General features: G+C 47.8%; 1 protein-coding gene across 1 annotated transcript in view; it reads left to right on the top strand.

The window, feature by feature from the left end:
- agbl1 (AGBL carboxypeptidase 1) overlaps positions 1 to 20,010 on the top strand; it is a 93,881-nt gene that overhangs the window by 64,681 nt on the left and 9,190 nt on the right. Inside the window, exons 18-25 of the mRNA XM_079345449.1 lie at positions 2,129 to 2,216; positions 7,634 to 7,766; positions 10,838 to 10,991; positions 13,353 to 13,533; positions 13,841 to 13,970; positions 14,067 to 14,198; positions 14,308 to 14,370; positions 14,452 to 14,565. Coding sequence (XP_079201575.1) covers positions 2,129 to 2,216; positions 7,634 to 7,766; positions 10,838 to 10,991; positions 13,353 to 13,533; positions 13,841 to 13,970; positions 14,067 to 14,198; positions 14,308 to 14,370; positions 14,452 to 14,565 — 995 coding nt within the window. The remainder of the gene's footprint in view (positions 1 to 2,128; positions 2,217 to 7,633; positions 7,767 to 10,837; positions 10,992 to 13,352; positions 13,534 to 13,840; positions 13,971 to 14,066; positions 14,199 to 14,307; positions 14,371 to 14,451; positions 14,566 to 20,010) is intronic.

Raw genomic sequence — 20,010 nt, 5'->3', positions numbered from 1 at the left:
CAATCACACACACTGTATTATTTCTAATCAAACACACACACTGTATTATTTCTAATCAAACACACACACTGTATTATTTCTAATCAAACACACACACTGTATTATTTCTAATCAAACACACACACACACACACACACACACACACACACACACACACACACACACACACTGTATTATTTCTAATCAAACACACACACTGTATTATTTCTAATCAAACACACACACTGTATTATTATTAATCACACACACACACACACTGTATTATTACTAATCAAACACACACACTGTATTATTTCTAATCAAACACACACAGACTGTATTATTTCTAATCAAACACACACACTGTATTATTTCTAATCACACACACACACTGTATTATTTCTAATCAAACACACACACTGTATTATTTCTAATCAAACACACACACACTGTATTATTTCTAATCACACACACACACTGTATTATTTCTAATCAAACACACACACTGTATTATTTCTAATCAAACACACACTGTAGTATTTCTAATCAAACACACACACTGTATTATTTCTAATCAAACACACACACACTGTATTATTTCTAATCAAACACACACACACTGTATTATTTCTAATCAACCACACACACACTGTATTATTTCTAATTAAACACACACACTGTATTATTTCTAATCACACACACACACTGTATTATTACTAATCACACACACACACACACTGTATTATTACTAATCAAACTGAGGTCTGAATGTCTGAGGGATCAGACCTTCATCATCCTCATCATCATCATCAGACATTCAAACAGTGTGAGGGATCAGACCTTCATCATCATCATCATCATCAGACATTCAAACAGTGTGAGGGATCAGACCTTCATCATCATCATCAGACATTCAAACAGTGTGAGGGATCAGACCTTCATCATCATCATCATCAGACATTCAAACAGTCTGAGGGATCAGACCTTCATCATCATCATCATCATCATCAGACATTCAAACAGTGTGAGGGATCAGACCTTCATCATCATCATCATCAGACATTCAAACAGTCTGAGGGATCAGACCTTCATCATCATCATCATCATCATCAGACATTCAAACAGTCTGAGGGATCAGACCTTCATCATCATCATCAGACATTCAAACAGTCTGAGGGATCAGACCTTCATCATCATCATCAGACATTCAAACAGTGTGAGGGATCAGACCTTCATCATCATCATCATCATCATCAGACATTCAAACAGTGTGAGGGATCAGACCTTCATCATCATCATCATCAGACATTCAAACAGTGTGAGGGATCAGACCTTCATCATCATCATCATCAGACATTCAAACAGTGTGAGGGATCAGACCTTCATCATCATCATCATCAGACATTCAAACAGTGTGAGGGATCAGACCTTCATCATCATCATCAGACATTCAAACAGTGTGAGGGATCAGACCTTCATCATCATCATCATCAGACATTCAAACAGTGTGAGGGATCAGACCTTCATCATCATCATCATCATCAGACATTCAAACAGTGTGAGGGATCAGACCTTCATCATCATCATCAGACATTCAAACAGTGTGAGGGATGATGAAGATGAAGGATGTATTGATAGAAGTTGTAGAGCTTCATATTTGGTTGTTAATCTTCATGTCAGACTCTTTTTAATGGCAGCTCATCACAGAGCGACTCTTTACAAACTCACTGATGTTCATCATCTGTTTAAATGTCCCACGCTCCGTTTAGCCTCTTTTTAATCTCCCTCTTTTCTCCCCTATTAAACTGAAGTCTGATCCTGTGCAGCGTCCAATCACTGACTGATATACGAGAAGGGGGCGTGTCTGTCAGTGAAAAGACTTCCGTGAAGTCAGCTCTCGTGTCTCCTCGGTCATCGCTCCTCGGATCAGCCTCCTGATTTGAAAAAATAGTGAAACTTTGATTTGTAATATCTCAGCCTCTGAATTAGCTGGAATGTGGGTGTGTGTGTGTATATATATACATATATATATATATATATATATATATATATATATATATATATATATTAATGAAGGTATGGGTGTATGCATGTGTGTGTGTGTGTGTGTGTGTGTGTGTGTGTGTGTGTGTGTGTGTGTCTCCTGCAGGGATGCAGCCGGTGTTGTACTCGGTCAGAGCAGCTCTGGAGGGCAGACCTCAGTGGGTCAGGACCGGAGCTGATGTTTGTTATTACAGGTGAGGAGGCATGAATGAAGAGTACATGCTAACATATATACAGTGTGTGTGTGTGTGTGTGTGTGTGTGTGTGTGTGTGTGTGTGTGTGTGTGTATATATATATATATATATATATATATATATACATGTATTAATTTGGTTATCAAATTAACAATAATTTAATAATAATTTATTTCTAATTAATCAATGTAAATTAAACTGGGTTACAAACCACTCTGATGGAATATTACAACATCAGTCTCAAATTTAATTAATTAAATACCAATGTTATTAATAATTAACAATCTGTACTTAATTGAATATGTGAAATTCGAACACAAAGCCCTTTCACCCAACTTATTGCACAATGTAAACACACCTGACCAAACATGTGTAGGTGTGTGCGTGTGAGAGAGACAGAGAGACAGAGAGAGACAGAGAGAGAGAGAGAGAGAGAGAGAGAGAGAGAGACAGAGAGAGAGAGAGAGAGAGAGAGAGACAGAGAGAGAGACAGAGAGAGAGAGACAGAGAGAGAGAGAGAGACAGAGAGAGAGACAGAGAGAGAGACAGAGAGAGAGACAGAGAGAGAGACAGAGAGAGAGAGAGAGAGAGGGAGACAGAGAGAGAGAGGAGGGGTCGACAGAGGATTCAAGATGGCAGCGTAAGCACAGATTAGGTGATGGTGGACACTGAACACAGGTCTCCTGGTCTGTTGTCTACTCTGGTGAGACCGAGTCAAACTCAGTCTCTTCCTGATCTGTGTCTCTGCAGCGTCAGAACAACTGCGAGTGTACAGATCTGTGTGTACCGTGTGTGTGTGTGTGTTAGAGAGGGGGACACTTGAAGAGACTGGATCACAGCCTGAAACTCACACACAACTTGGGAATAGTTTACCTTAGCACCAGGAGCCAGTGGTCCAATTGATGTTCGACAGTGTTCACACTGGACTTCCTGATCATGAAGAAATGATCCGCTTTAACGCTAGAGTTTACAGAGAAACAGTTATAAGATTATTAAACGCACTTATTAAACCTCACTGTGCAGCAGGTAGCAGAGCAGGAGCGGAGTGTGAACATATGAAAACCATCGTCACACGGTTCTGCTAAGAACAAGGAGGAGAGCAGTGAAGAAGAAGAGGGAGTGGCTTCATGAAATAGTCGGAGCACGGCGGGATGTGGGAGGAGCTGCAGCTCGATAATGACAAAAACACAAATTTCTGCTGTTTGAAACACACGTGGTACAAACTGTGGGACATGTGGAGCTTTGATGTCTGTCACTGAGAGCTGAGTGAAGTGGGAAACACTTTGTTGGGATCAGATTTCGGCTTTCATTGGAGGCACGGAGGTGATGTAATGGAAAGCTTCAAGATAGATAGATAGACAGACAGACAGACAGACAGACAGACAGACAGACAGACAGACAGACAGACAGACAGACAGACAGACAGACAGATAGATAGATAGATAGATAGATAGATAGATAGATAGATAGATAGATAGATAGATAGATAGATAGATAGATAGATAGATAGATAGATAGATAGATAGATAGATAGATAGATAGATAGATAGATAGATAGATAGATAGATAGATAGATAGATGCTTTATTGATCCCGAGGGAACTTCAGGGCATCCAGTAGCAGTATACAGACAGGCAGGACACAAGACATTAGTTACAATACACACCCGCTGTCCCCCCTCCCCTCTGTATACAATAATCCCCCAAACAAGATTTAGCAGCCCCTATGTGACTAAGAGTAAACATAATTATATGTTAAACCTGTGCAGTTAGCATTAGCATTAGACTTAAACTTATATAGCATAATGTACATAACCTGTGCAGTTAGCATTAGCATTGGACTTAAACTTATATAGCATAATGTACATAACCTGTGCAGTTAGCATTAGCATTAGACTTAAACTAATATAGCATAATGTACATAACCTGTGAAGGAGAGAAAAACATGTGCTGGTTAAAAGAGACCTGTAAACAGTTAAAGAGCCTTAGAAACAAAGTGCTGACCTTCTAGAAACTAGTTACATGTGCATGTACAGAGGTGTTTGAGGTAGTGCCAGAGGTGTGAGTACAGTCATTAAACAGTCAATGCAGGGATGCAGACTGGGCCATTAAAGTGCTCAACAACTTAAAGGAGCAGTGATTAGCATTAAGTGTCCAAAACAATAAGGTGAAACCAGGAGTGATTAGGGTGATTATCATTAAAGTACCCAACTATTGAGGAGCAGATTAGCATTAAGTGTTGAAGACAATAGAGTGAAACTTGACCTAGTTAGGGGGATCATGTCAACCATTACAGATGTAGCATAACACAACAGTAGGATGAAACCAGACATGATTAGGGTGATTATCTTTAAAGTGACCAGTGCTCAGTAAAGTGACTATCAATATGCATTACAGTGTCCAACTGGAGGCTGACTCTGAGGTCAGCAGTGCAGATGAGGAGTGAGAAAAAAGAAAAGTGAAAAATGAGTCCAGGGTTCACCATGTGCTTCTTCCCTGCCGTGACAGTGAAGTGTTGTACAGTCTTATGGCCTATAGGGGGACAAAAGAGTTCTTGAGTCTGTCCGTGGAGCACGACTGTGACAGCAGTCTGTCACTGAACATGCTCCTCTGCCCGGTGAAGGTGCTGTGCAGAGGGTGGTGTGTGTTGTCCATGATGGAGAGCATTTTGTTCAGAGTCCTCCTCTCTACCACTGTCACCAGTGAGTCCAGCTCTGTACCCACCACAGAGCCAGCCCTCCTCACCAGTGAGTCCAGCTATGTACCCACCACAGAGCCGGCCCTCCTCACCAGTGAGTCCAGCTCTGTACCCACCACAGAGCCAGCCCTCCTCACCAGTCTGTCCAGGCGTGCTGCTCCCTCTTCTTGCAGCTTCCTCCCCAGCCCACCACGGCGTAGAAGAGGACGCTGGACACCACAGACTGGTAGAACATCTGCAGCAGCTTTTTGCAGATGTTGAAGGACCCCAGCCTTCTCAGGAAGTACAGACGGCTCTGTCCCTTCCTGCAGGTAGTGTCCATGTTAAACGACCAGTCCAGCTTGTCATCCAGTTGAAGCCCCAGATACCCGTAGGTCCTGACCACCTCCACGTCGACCTTGCCGATGGAAACAGGTTCTAGATGTGGTTTGTTCCTTTGGAAGTCCACCACCATCTCCTTGGTCTTGGAGGTGTTTAGCTGCAGATGGTTGGCACTGCACCACGTCACAAAGTCCTCGATCAGGCTCCTGTACTCCTCCTCCTGTCCATCCCTGACACAAGCAACTATCGCAGTGTCGTCCGAGTATTTCTGCATGTGGCAGAGCTCAGAGTTATACTGGAAGTCAGAGGTGTACAGGGTGAAGAGGACGGGGGAGAGCACGGTCCCCTGTGGTGCTCCGGTGCTGCTGACCACAGTGTCAGATGTGCAGTCCTTCAGTCTGACGTACTGTGGTCTCTCTGTGAGGTAGTCCGTGATCCACCTCACCAGGTGCGAGTCCACCCTCATCTCGGTCAGCTTGTCTCTCAGTAGGAGGGGATGGATGGTGTCGAAGGCGCTTGAGAAATCAAAGAACATGATTCTCATCACGCTGCTCCCTTTGTCCAGCTGAGAGTAAGCCCTGTGTAGGAGATAGAGGATGGCATCGTCCACGCCCACCTTTGCCTGGTATGCAAACTGCAGGGGATCCTGTGCGTGTTGTACCTGGGGTCTGAGGTGTTGGAGCAGCAGCCGTTCGAAGGTCTTCATAACGTGGGATGTTAGAGCGATTGGTCTGAAGTCGCCAGGCTCACTGGGTTTTTTCTTCTTGGGGACCGGGGTGAGGCCCGAGGTCTTCCAGAGCACAGGAACCTTCCCAAGCTGCAGGCTCATGTTGAAGACGTGCTGAAGTGGCTCCCCCAGCTCAGCAGAGCAGGCCTTTAGCATCCTGGGACACACCTTGTCTGGGCCGGCTGCCTTCCTGGGGCGGAGTCTCTTCAGCTCCTTGCTCACCTGGTCTCTGGTGATGGTGGGGGGGAGGGGGGATGGATTGTCTCTGGAGGTTGTATCTGTTCTGGTGAAGGTGTTGGGGGGGGAGGGGGTGTGTAGAGGGGTGCTGGGGGGGACAGGCACTGGCTGCAGCGACGGGGCTGTCAAACCTGTTAAAAAACAAGTTGAGCTGGTTTGCTCTCTCAGGGTCCCCGTCTTCTGCGTTGTTGTTTTTCTTTTTGCAGCCTGTGATGGTCTTCATGCCCTCCCAGACCTCCCTCTTGTTGTTCTGCTGCAGCTTCTGTTCTACTTTCCTTCTGTACTCCTCCTTTGCCTCTCGGAGTCTGCCTGGTCTCCCTCTTTGAATGCCCTTTTCTTCCTGTGAAGGATCTCCTTGACATCGCTGGTGATCCAGGGCTTGTTGTTTGGGAAGCAGCGCACAGTTTTAGTGGGAACCACAACGTCCATGCAGAAGTTCATGTAGTCAGTTGTGCAGTGTGTGACCCCCTCAATGTCATCACCATGGGTCTCTTGCAGGGCACTCCAGTTAGTGGTCTCAAAACAGTCTCTGAGCGCCTCCTCTGCCTCAGGAGACCACTTTCTGAAGGTGCGTGTTGTTACCGGTTGTCTCTGGATCTTAGTCTTGTACTGTGGCTTGAGTAGGACCAGGTTGTGGTCAGACTTACCCAGAGGTGGCAACGGGGTGGCAGTGTAGGCGTCCTTCACGTTTGCATACAGGAGGTCTATTGTCCTGTTCTTCCTGGTGGGACAGCTTACAAACTGGTGAAAGTCCGGTAGCGTTGGGTTCAGTGTAACGTGGTTAAAGTCCCCTGAGATGGCGATGAAAGCATCCGGGTGCAGCGTTTGTAATCTCGAGATGTTCGAGTGGATGACGTCACACGCAGTTTCGACATGTCCTCGCGGGGGGACGTAAACAACAACAACAATGGCGTGGGAGAACTCCCTGGGCATGTAGTAAGGACGGAGACCCACCGCCAGCAGCTCGATGTCTCTGCTGCACGTTGCCTCCTTCACAGTAACATGTCCATGGTGGCACCATCTGTTGTTAATAAACAGCGCGAGTCCTCCTCCTTTCCGTTTGCCGCTGCGTTTCGTGTCTCTGTCCGCTCTCACTGTAGTAAAGCCCGGTAGATCCACGTTAGCGTCTGGGGTGTTTTGAGTCAGCCATGTTTCTGTGAGGCACATTAAACTGTATCCATAGGATACATAAAGTTATACACTGAAAGTGTACTATAAAACTATAAAACTATAAAAGTAGAAGTTGGCACAGAGCCAAAACAAACGAATAACATATCAAGACGAGTACGACAGGGAGCTACTGAATGTGCGGCCAGTCGCGTCGGCGCACAGGTGAGAAGTCAAGGTTTTACTTCAACCACGAGCACGTCGCAGCGTTTCCTCTCTAACAGGTCGCTGTCGCAGCTTTATGACATCATGTACATTATTTCAACAGGAATCACTTCTGTTCCTCTCGAGGGCGGAGGACCTCCACCTTCTACACCTTGACCTTCACTGTGACCTTCAAACACCATGAGGACGTCTGCTACATCGCTTACCACTACCCCTACACCTACTCTGCCCTCCAGGTACTCCACCTATCACTACACCTCCTCCACCTATCACTACACCTCTCCTCCACCCTCCAGGTACTCCACCTATCACTACACCTCCTCCACTCTCCAGATACTCCACCTATCACTACACCTCCTCCACCCTCCAGGTACTCCACCTATCACTACACCTCCTCCACCTATCACTACACCTCTCCTCCACCCTCCAGGTACTCCACCTATCACTACACCTCCTCCACTCTCCAGATACTCCACCTATCACTACACCTCCTCCACCTATCACTACACCTCTCCTCCACCCTCCAGGTACTCCACCTATCACTACACCTCCTCCACCTATCACTACAACTCTCCTCCACCCTCCAGGTACTCCACCTATCACTACACCTCCTCCACTCTCCAGATACTCCACCTATCACTACACCTCCTCCACCCTCCAGGTACTCCACCTATCACTACACCTCCTCCACCTATCACTACACCTCCTCCACTCTCCAGGTACTCCACCTATCACTACACCTCCTCCACCTATCACTACACCTCCTCCACCCTCCAGGTACTCCACCTATCACTACACCTCCTCCACCTATCACTACACCTCCTCCACTCTCCAGGTACTCCACCTATCACTACACCTCCTCCACCTATCACTACACCTCCTCCACCTATCACTACACCTCCTCCACCCTCCAGGTACTCCACCTATCACTACACCTCCTCCACCCTCCAGGTACTCCACCTATCACTACACCTCCTCCACCCTCCAGGTACTCCACCTATCACTACACCTCCTCCACTCTCCAGATACTCCACCTATCACTACACCTCCTCCACTCTCCAGATACTCCACCTATCACTACACCTCCTCCACCTATCACTACACCTCCTCCACTCTCCAGATACTCCACCTATCACTACACCTCCTCCACCTATCACTACACCTCCTCCACTCTCCAGATATTCTATTCATCAATGTCTTAATCATGCTGAAGAGATGACCAGTATAGTATAGGGTTAGATTAAACCTCTGACTCTTCTCCTTCTGTGGTTTACTTTATATTTCTTTGTATTTTTGGTTAATTTGTTCTTTAAGGCCCCGTTTCCACGGAGATGCTGTGACAGTAAAACAGTTCAGTATGGGATTGGCCTTTCGTTCACACGGCGTCTGTGTTTCATGGGGGTGAAAACTCAAGCTTTTGAATTCGACCTCCAGGGTGGAGTGAAACTGATACGGGGGGGGGGGGGGGGGGGGGGGGCGTATCGCAGCCATGTGAAGGAAACGGAGCGAACTCTCTGGCTGCGATGACATCACCACACCTCCCCCCCTACATGTGGACATGCTCAGGACTCCAGAACAAACATAAACAACAATGGCGGCTGATTCTCTTGTGCTATGAGCTTCAGCAGCTCGTTGTATAAACTGAACCTTGATATTCGTGTGTGTCGCCGCCCAAAGAGCATCGAACACCTGCAGCAAACAGTCCAACCTTTACCCGAGCACAGGGCGACCATACGCAGGGCGACCATACGCAGGGCGACCAGACGCAGGGCAACCATACGCAGGGCGACCATACGCAGGGCGACCAGACGCAGGGCGACCATACGCAGCGTTTAGCTTAGACCTGGGAGAACTCGCCGCACAGGGCGACCATACGCAGGGCAACCAGACGCAGGGCGACCATACGCAGGGCGACCATACGCACAGGGCGACCATACGCACAGGGCGACCATACGCAGGGTGACCATACGCAGGGCGACCATACGCAGGGCGACCATACGCACAGGGTGACCATACGCACAGGGCGACCATACGCAGGGCGACCATACGCAGGGCGACCATATACGCAGGGCGACCATACGCAGGGCGACCATACGCAGGGCGACCAGACGCAGGGCGACCATACGCAGGGCGACCATACGCAGGGCGACCATACGCAGGGCGACCATACGCAGGGCGACCAGACGCAGGGCGACCATACGCAGGGCGACCATACGCAGGGCGACCATACGCAGGGCGACCATACGCAGGGCGACCAGAGGCAGGGCGAACATACGCAGGGCGACCATACGCAGGGCGACCATACGCAGGGCGACCATACGCAGGGCGACCAGAGGCAGGGCGAACATACGCAGGGCGACCATACGCAGGGCGACCATACGCAGGGCGACCAGAGGCAGGGCGACCATACGCAGGGCGAACATACGCAGGGCGACCATACGCAGGGCGAACATACACAGGGCGACCATACGCAGGGCGACCATACGCAGGGCGACCAGAGGCAGGGCGAACATACGCAGGGCGACCATACGCAGGGCGACCATACGCAGGGCGAACATACACAGGGCGACCATACGCAGGGCGACCATACGCAGGGCGACCAGAGGCAGGGCGAACATACGCAGGGCGACCATACGCAGGGCGACCATACGCAGGGCGACCAGACGCACAGGGCGACCATACGCAGCGTTTAGGTAAGACCTGGGAGAACTCGCCGCTAAACAGGATGTTGTGGAGGAAGTGGTTGTACTGGTGAGTGTCGCGCTGTAAAGTTCCACTGCCCACTACTGGACGGGCGTGAGAACTACATGGTTTTCACTCAGAGACCTGCCGTGTAGACGGTCTGTAGTTTGAATCTGGAGTGCGGTCGCTTCGATGTGTCTCTGTCACAGCGTCTCCGTGGAAACGGGGCCTAAGTCATGCTCGGTCTATAATCATGTGTTTTAAACCTTTTTATGACTGTAGTCAAACTTTGATTCAAATAAAGGTAGGGTAAAAACAATGGACTTTCAGCTTCAGTCAAAGCAGGTGATCTAACACCTGCTTTGACTGACCAATCAGAGCCATTAGGCTCTGCAGGGGCTGCTTGCCCTGTCAAAAGTCCATGGACCTTCAGAAAGTGCATAACTCTGTGCAGGGTCTTCTTTAGGGGTAAACATCTCCCCCAGGTACCCTAGTAGATCTGGTGGAAACGCTTGTAGTTTCTCAAAAAGACCAGAGTTCTGGGAGATAGTTCCTTCAGTTGAAACAGGGCTAATGTCTACATACCTATATCAATTCCACCTCTATCCCTGTGTGTGTGTCTCAGGCTCACCTGAAGGAGCTGCAGAGGTCTGTGGATCCTTCCAAAGTTTTCTTCAGGCAGCAGGTCCTCTGTGGGACTCTGAAGGGAAACTTGTGTCCTCTGGTCACCATCACAGCCTGTCCGAGCAGCCGCAGCTGGAGAGACCTGCACCAGCTGCGTAAAGCCTAGTTTATACTTCTGCATGGTGTCGACGGCGTGCCTACGGCGTAGACCCGACGCCATCATTGCGGAGGTGGTCTGTCTGACAACTAAACCAGTCGAAAACGGATGAATTTAACACACTCGATAGCTCACTGGTTCAAGGTTCTTTATTTGTCAATTCCAAAATATGTCAGACATACAGTGAAATCGAAATGACGTTTCCCCACGGTGCAATGTAGATAAAAAAGGTAAATAAAATAAAACAAGGTAAAAAAGAGGTAAAAAAGATGTAAAAAGATAAATAATATTTACATTAATAAACCTAAATGTGCAAAAGTATTAAGTTAAATAAAATGGAGTATAGAACCAGATTATAAGAAAAGTGAAACTTGTGCATGCGTGCAATGTGCAATAAGTGACCAGGGTTCTGTTCAATGTTCAAACAGGAGGAGGTTCCAATGTTCAGTGTTCATGGGGGCAGAGGGGAGGGAAGAGAGGGGAGGGGAGGGGAGAGAGGGGAGGGAGTTCAGCTTCCTGACAGCTTGGTGGAAGAAGCTGTTTCTCAGTCTGGTAGAGCCGGCCCGCAGGCTGCGGTACCGTCTCCCCGATGGCAGGAGGCTGAAGAGGCTGTGTGAGGGGTGGGTGGGGTCACTCACAATGCGGGTTGCTTTGCGGGTGAGGCGGGTGCCGTAGAGGTCCAGAAGAGAGGGGAGCGGGACACCGATGATCCGTTCAGCTGCCTTCACTGTGCGCTGCAGGGTCCCTCCAGCCACACAGTGATGCAGCTGGTCAGGATGCTCTCCATGGTGCCTCTGTAGAAGGAGCACATGATGGGTCAGGATGCTCTCCATGGTGCCTCTGTAGAAGGAGCACATGATGGGTGGGGGTGCTCTCCATGGGGCCTCTGTAGAAGGAGCACATGATGGGTCAGGGTGCTCGTGCTCTCTTCAGCTTACGGAGGAAGTAGAGGCGTTGCTGGGACTTGTTGGCCAGTGATGTGGTGTTGGCTGTCCAGGAGAGATCCTCACTGATGTGGACCCCCAGGAACTTGGTGCTGCTCACTCTCTCCACAGCAGCACCGTCGATGGTCAGGGGGGGTTTGGGAGTGGGGGGCCCTCCGGAAGTCGACAACAACCTCCTTGGTCTTGTGGATATTCAGGAAGAGGTTGTTGTCTTTGCACCACGTGGCCAGTTGGCCCACCTCCATCCTGTAGTGCGTCTCATCGTTGTTGGAGATGAGACCGACCACTGTTGTGTCGTCCGCAGACTTCACAATGTGGTTGTCGCTGAATGATGGAGTGCAGTCGTGGGTCCGCAGCGTGAAGAGCAGGGGGGTGAGCACACAGCCTTGGGGGGCCCCAGTGCTCAGGATGGTGGTTTTTGATGCGTTGCCGCCAACCCGCACAGTCTGAGGCCTCTCGCTGAGGAAGTCCAGCAGCCAGTTGCACAGGGAAGTGCTGAGCCCCAGCTGGTCCAGTTTGCCGATCAGCTGCTGAGGGATGATGGTGTTGAATGCTGAAGTCTATGAACAGCATTCTGACGGATGAGTCTTTGGAGTCCAGGTGGGTGAGGGCTGGGTGAAGAGCAGAGCAGATTGCATCCTCGGTTGATCTGTTGCCCCGGTATGCAAACTGGTAGGGGTCCAGGGTGGAGGGAAGGGAGGATTTGATGTGGGCCATGACTAATCTTTCAAAGCACTTCATGATGATGGGGGTCAGTGCAACGGGTCTATAGTCATTGAGAGTGGATGGTGATGGCTTCTTTGGAATGGGTTTGATGGTGGTGGTTTTGAAGCATGTTGGAACAACAGTCTGCCTCAGACAAGTGTTGAACATGTCTGTGAAGACATCTTTGAGCTCCTCTGCACAGTCCTTCAGCACACGGCCAGGGATGTGGTCTGGACCTGCAGCCTTGCGGACCTAGATGAAAAAATTCAAATATCAACGGGCCGATAGTCTTCGCCTAGATATATATCGATGGTATACAGCCTTTTAATAGAGAAACTGCCAGATAGGACGTTCTAAGTGGACCACTCACAGTCTTTGCGTTTGGTATCGACGGGACGCCTCGTCAGGATTTTTTGGAGGTGCGCGTAGGGTCCACGTCGACCGTGTAGCTACGGCGTCAATGCAACGCAGAAATATAAACAAGGCTTAAGTACTGACTGTGTGTGAGTGTGTTCAGGTGTGTGTGTGTGTGTGTGTGTGTGTGTGTGTGTGTGTGTGTGTGAGTGTTTACAGACTACAGCGACGGATGATTTCTATTTCAAAACGTTTTCTGATCAAAAATACAAACATAAAAATGTTTTCAGGTGATTGTTTTAGTGTAAACTTGGCCTAAGTTTCCTGTCCCCTCCCCTGTTTGTGTACCTGCACAGGTAATCGTCAGTGCATCGTGCTGACAGCTCGGGTCCATCCAGGTGAGTCTAATGCTAGCTGGGTGATGAAGGGGAGTTTGGAGTTCCTGTGCAGCAGTGACCCCGTGGCTCAGACTCTGAGAGAGGCCTTCATCTTTAAAATCATCCCAATGCTGAACCCAGACGGAGTCATCAACGGCATGTGAGTCACACACAGAGCTGGATAAACATCATCAAAGCTGCAGAGTAACATGCACTTTAAATAGACTGGCTGCATCTTTAGACCAGTGTGGCCAATATACCAGTATAAAACGCTGAGACATATGTCACCATGACTGCCAGTGCTGCCACCATCACTCGTTACATGCCACCTGACATGATTGTACATTTGCCCCCATTCATTGTGTATTAAAACCAGCTTCTCAGTTACTTCTATCTATCCTAACCTTGCCTCTCTGCACGTGTGTGTGTGTGTGTGTGTGTGTGTGTGTGTGTGTGTGTGTGTTTAGGAGTCGCTGTGATCTCATTGGGGAGGATCTGAACCGTCAGTGGTGTAAACCTGATCCTTCCCTCAGTCCCACCATCTACCACACCAAAGGTTTCCTTTACTACATGAACAGTATCGGACGCACACCACAGGTGAGACAGATAGAGTGTTAGAGAAGTTTTCCTTGACATCCTGGTGAATTTGGTGTTGGTGGTTAGATCATGTTTCCTGCCCGTACCTCTTCTCAGGTGTTCTGTGATTACCACGGACACTCAAGGAAAAAGAATGTGTTTCTGTACGGCTGCAGCGTGAAGGAGACACTGTGGCAGTCCGGCTCTGCTGTAGACACAGTGGGACTGAGGGAGGACCCTGGATACAGGGTCAGAATCACACACACACACAAACACACACACACACACACACACACACACACACACACACACACACACACACACACACACACTGACAGAAACATCTCTCTCTCTTCAGACTATTCCAAAGACATTGGATCGTATCGCTCCAGCCTTCTCCTTCAACAGCTGCAACTACCTGGTGATTTTTAAAACAAAACATTAATATGAATAACTCACATTAATCAAACTGGATCACATGTTTTAACCTGTGCTCTGACAGGTGGAGAAGTCTCGCTCGTCCACAGCACGGGTGGTGGTATGGAGAGAGATAGGTGTTCTGAGGAGTTACACTATGGAGAGCACCTACAACGGCTGTGACCAGGGCATACACAAGGTGTGTGTGTGTGTCTGCAGTGTGTTAAAGTATCTGCAGTGTGTTAGTGTACCTGCAGTGTGTGTATCTGCAGTGTGTGTATACAGTGTGTTAGTGTATCTGTAGTATGTGTGTATCGGTAGTGTGTTAGTGTACCTGCAGTGTGTGTATCTGCAGTGTGTTAGTGTGTCTGCAGTGTGCGTATCTGCAGTGTGTTAGTGTATCTGCAGTGTGTTAGTGTGTCTGCAGTGTGTGTATCTGCAGTGTGTTAGTGTGTCTGCAGTGTGTGTATCTGCAGTGTGTTAGTGTGTCTGCAGTGTGTTAGTGTATCTGCAGTGTGTGTGTATCTGCAGTGTGTTAGTGAATCTGCAGTGTGTTAGTGTGTCTGCAGTGTGTGTGTATCTGCAGTGTGTTAGTGTGTCTGCAGTGTGTTAGTGTATCTGCAGTGTGTTAGTGTGTCTGCAGTGTGTTAGTGTATCTGCAGTGTGTTAGTGTGTCTGCAGTGTGTGTGTATCTGCAGTGTGTTAGTGTGTCTGCAGTGTGTTAGTGTATCTGCAGTGTGTTAGTGTGTCTGCAGTGTGTGTGTATCTGCAGTGTGTTAGTGTGTCTGCAGTGTGTGTATCTGCAGTGTGTTAGTGTGTCTGCAGTGTGTGTATCTGCAATGTGTGTATCTGCAGTGTGTGTGTATCTGCAGTGTGTTAGTGTGTCTGCAGTGTGTGTATCTGCGGTGTGTTAGTGTGTCTGCAGTGTGTGTGTATCTGCAGTGTGTTAGTGCATCTGCAGTGTGTTAGTGTGTCTGCAGTGTGTTAGTGTATCTGCAGTGTGTTAGTGTATCTGCAGTGTGTTAGTGTGTCTGCAGTGTGTGTATCTGCAGTGTGTTAGTGTGTCTGCAGTGTGTGTATCTGCAATGTGTGTATCTGCAGTGTGTGTGTATCTGCAGTGTGTTAGTGTGTCTGCAGTGTGTGTGTGTATCTGCAGTGTGTGTATCTGCAGTGTGTGTGTATCTGCAGTGTGTGTGTATGTGCAGTGTGTCAGTGTGTTTGCAGTGTGTGTATCTGCAGTGTGTTAGTGTATCTACAGTGTGTGTGTATCTGCAGTGTGTGTGTATCTGCAGTGTGTTAGTGTTGGCAGTGTGTTAGTGTATCTTCAGTGTGTGTATCTGCAGTGTGTGTGTATGTGCAGTGTGTCAGTGTGTTTGCAGTGTGTGTATCTGCAGTGTGTTAGTGTGTCTGCAGTGTGTGTGTATCTGCAGTGTGTGTATCTGCAGTGTGTGTGTATCTGCAGTGTGTGTATGTGCAGTGTGTTAGTGTGTTTGCAGTGTGTGTATCTGCAGTGTGTTAGTGTATCTGCAGTGTGTTAGTGTGTCTGCAGTGTGTGTGTATCTGCAGTGTGTTAGTGTGTCTGCAGTGTGTGTATCTGCAGTGTGTTAGTGTATCTCCAGTGTGTTAGTGTACCTGTAGTGTGTGTATCTGCAGTGTGTTAGTGTGTCTGCAGTGTGTTAGTGTGTCTGCAGTGTGTTAGTGTGTCTGCAGTGTGTTAGTGTATCTGCAGTGTGTGTGTATCTGCAGTGTGTTAGTGTATCTGCAGTGTGTTAGTGTGTCTGCAGTGTGTGTGTATCTGCAGTGTGTTAGTGTGTCTGCAGTGTGTTAGTGTATCTGCAGTGTGTTAGTGTGTCTGCAGTGTGTGTGTATCTGCAGTGTGTTAGTGTGTCTGCAGTGTGTTAGTGTATCTGCAGTGTGTTAGTGTATCTGCAGTGTGTTAGTGTACCTGCAGTGTGTGTATCTGCAGTGTGTGTATACAGTGTGTTAGTGTATCTGTAGTGTGTGTATCGGTAGTGTGTTAGTGTACCTGCAGTGTGTGTATCTGCAGTGTTTTAGTGTACCTGCAGTGTGTGTATCTGCAGTGTGTTAGTGTATCTGTAGTATGTTAGTATGTCTGCAGTGTGTTAGTGTGTCTGCAGTGTGTTAGTGTGTCTGCAGTGTGTTAGTGTGTCTGCAGTGTGTTAGTGTGTCTGCAGTGTGCGTATCTGCAGTGTGTTAGTGTATCTGCAGTGTGTTAGTGTGTCTGCAGTGTGTGTATCTGCAGTGTGTTAATGTGTCTGCAGTGTGTGTATCTGCAGTGTGTTAGTGTGTCTGCAGTGTGTTAGTGTATCTGCAGTGTGTGTGTATCTGCAGTGTGTTAGTGAATCTGCAGTGTGTTAGTGTGTCTGCAGTGTGTGTGTATCTGCAGTGTGTTAGTGTGTCTGCAGTGTGTGTGTATCTGCAGTGTGTTAGTGTGTCTGCAGTGTGTTAGTGTATCTGCAGTGTGTTAGTGTGTCTGCAGTGTGTTAGTGTATCTGCAGTGTGTTAGTGTGTCTGCAGTGTGTGTATCTGCAGTGTGTTAGTGTGTCTGCAGTGTGTATCTGCAGTGTGTGTGTATCTTCAGTGTGTGTATCTGCAGTGTGTGTGTATCTGCAGTGTGTGTATGTGCAGTGTGTTAATGTGTCTGCAGTGTGTGTATCTGCAGTGTGTGTGTATCTTCAGTGTGTGTATCTGCAGTGTGTGTGTATCTGCAGTGTGTGTATGTGCAGTGTGTTAATGTGTCTGCAGTGTGTGTATCTGCAGTGTGTTAGTCTATCTGCAGTGTGTTAGTGTGTCTGCAGTGTGTGTATGTGCAGTGTGTTAATGTGTCTGCAGTGTGTGTATCTGCAGTGTGTGTGTATCTTCAGTGTGTGTATCTGCAGTGTGTGTGCATGTGCAGTGTGTTAATGTGTCTGCAGTGTGTGTATCTGCATTGTGTGTGTATCTGCAGTGTGTGTGTATCTGCAGTGTGTGTGTGTATCTGCAGTGTGTTAGTGTGTCTGCAGTGTGCGTATCTGCAGTGTGTTAGTGTGTCTGCAGTGTGTGTATCTGCAGTGTGTTAGTGTATCTGCAGTGTGTTAGTGTGTCTGCAGTGTGTGTATCTGCAGTGTGTTAGTGTGTCTGCAGTGTGTGTGTATCTGCAGTGTGTTAGTGTGTCTGCAGTGTGTGTATCTGCAGTGTGTTAGTGTATCTGCAGTGTGTTAGTGTGTCTGCAGTGTGTGTATCTGCAGTGTGTTAGTGTGTCTGCAGTGTGTGTATCTGCAGTGTGTGTGTATCTTCAGTGTGTGTATCTGCAGTGTGTGTGTATCTGCAGTGTGTGTATGTGCAGTGTGTTAATGTGTCTGCAGTGTGTGTATCTGCAGTGTGTGTGTATCTTCAGTGTGTGTATCTGCAGTGTGTGTATGTGCAGTGTGTTAATGTGTCTGCAGTGTGTGTATCTGCAGTGTGTTAGTGTATCTGCAGTGTGTTAGTGTGTCTGCAGTGTGTGTATGTGCAGTGTGTTAATGTGTCTGCAGTGTGTGTATCTGCAGTGTGTGTGTATCTTCAGTGTGTGTATCTGCAGTGTGTGTGTATCTGCAGTGTGTGTGCATGTGCAGTGTGTTAATGTGTCTGCAGTGTGTGTATCTGCATTGTGTGTGTATCTGCAGTGTGTGTGTATCTGCAGTGTGTGTGTGTATCTGCAGTGTGTTAGTGTGTCTGCAGTGTGCGTATCTGCAGTGTGTTAGTGTATCTGCAGTGTGTTAGTGTGTCTGCAGTGTGTGTATCTGCAGTGTGTTAGTGTGTCTGCAGTGTGTGTGTATCTGCAGTGTGTGTATCTGCAGTGTGTGTGTATCTGCAGTGTGTTAGTGTTGGCAGTGTGTTAGTGTATCTTCAGTGTGTGTATCTGCAGTGTGTTAGTGTGTCTGCAGTGTGTGTGTATCTGCAGTGTGTGTATCTGCAGTGTGTGTGTATCTACAGTGTGTGTATGTGCAGTGTGTTAGTGTGTTTGCAGTGTGTGTATCTGCAGTGTGTTAGTGTATCTACAGTGTGTGTGTATCTGCAGTGTGTTAGTGTGTCTGCAGTGTGTGTATCTGCAGTGTGTTAGTGTATCTGCAGTGTGTTAGTGTGTCTGCAGTGTGTGTATCTGCAGTGTGTTAGTGTGTCTGCAGTGTGTGTATCTGCAGTGTGTTAGTGTACCTGCAGTGTGTTAGTGTACCTGCAGTGTGTGTATCTGCAGTGTGTTAGTGTATCTGCAGTGTGTTAGTGTATCTGCAGTGTGTTAGTGTATCTGCAGTGTGTTAGTGTGTCTGCAGTGTGTTAGTGTTTCTGCATTGTGTTAGTGTATCTGCAGTGTGTGTGTATCTGCAGTGTGTTAGTGTATCTGCAGTGTGTTAGTGTGTCTGCAGTGTGTGTGTATCTGCAGTGTGTTAGTGTGTCTGCAGTGTGTTAGTGTATCTCCAGTGTGTTAGTGTATCTGCAGTGTGTTAGTGTGTCTGCAGTGTGTGTGTATCTGCAGTGTGTTAGTGTGTCTGCAGTGTGTTAGTGTATCTGCAGTGTGTTAGTGTATCTGCAGTGTGTTAGTGTGTCTGCAGTGTGTGTGTATCTGCAGTGTGTTAGTGTGTCTGCAGTGTGTTAGTGTGTCTGCAGTGTGTTAGTGTATCTGCAGTGTGTTAGTGTGTCTGCAGTGTGTTAGTGTGTCTGCAGTGTGTTAGTGTATCTGCAGTGTGTTAGTGTGTCTGCAGTGTGTTAGTGTGTCTGCAGTGTGTGTGTATCTGCAGTGTGTTAGTGTGTCTGCAGTGTGTTAGTGTATCTGCAGTGTGTTAGTGTGTCTGCAGTGTGTTAGTGTGTCTGCAGTGTGTTAGTGTATCTGCAGTGTGTTAGTGTATCTGCAGTGTGTTAGTGTGTCTGCAGTGTGTGTGTATCTGCAGTGTGTTAGTGTGTCTGCAGTGTGTTAGTGTGTCTGCAGTGTGTGTGTATCTGCAGTGTGTTAGTGTGTCTGCAGTGTGTGTGTATCTGCAGTGTGTTAGTGTGTCTGCAGTGTGTTAGTGTATCTGCAGTGTGTTAGTGTGTCTGCAGTGTGTGTGTATCTGCAGTGTGTTAGTGTGTCTGCAGTGTGTTAGTGTTTCTGCAGTGTGTTAGTGTATCTGCAGTGTGTTAGTGTGTCTGCAGTGTGTGTGTATCTGCAGTGTGTTAGTGTGTCTGCAGTGTGTGTATCTGCAGTGTGTTAGTGTGTCTGCAGTGTGTGTATCTGCAGTGTGTTAGTGTGTCTGCAGTGTGTGTGTATCTGCAGTGTGTTAGTGTTGGCAGTGTGTGTGTATCTTCAGTGTGTGTATCTGCAGTGTGTGTGTATCTGCAGTGTGTGTGTATGTGCAGTGTGTTAATGTGTCTGCAGTGTGTGTATCTGCAGTGTGTGTGTATCTTCAGTGTGTGTATCTGCAGTGTGTGTGTGTATCTGCAGTGTGTGTATGTGCAGTGTGTTAATGTGTCTGCAGTGTGTGTATCTGCAATGTGTGTGTATCTGCAGTGTGTGTGTATCTGCAGTGTGTGTATCTGCAGTGTGTGTGTATCTGCAGTGTGTGTGCATGTGCAGTGTGTTAATGTGTCTGCAGTGTGTGTGTATCTGCAGTGTGTGTGTATCTGCAGTGTG

Source organism: Symphodus melops, assembly GCF_947650265.1.
Source record: "Symphodus melops genome assembly, chromosome: 6".
Lineage (NCBI taxonomy): Eukaryota > Metazoa > Chordata > Actinopteri > Labriformes > Labridae > Symphodus > Symphodus melops.
Note: the sequence above shows the minus strand (reverse complement) of the source record. Positions and strands in the feature narration are given on the sequence as shown.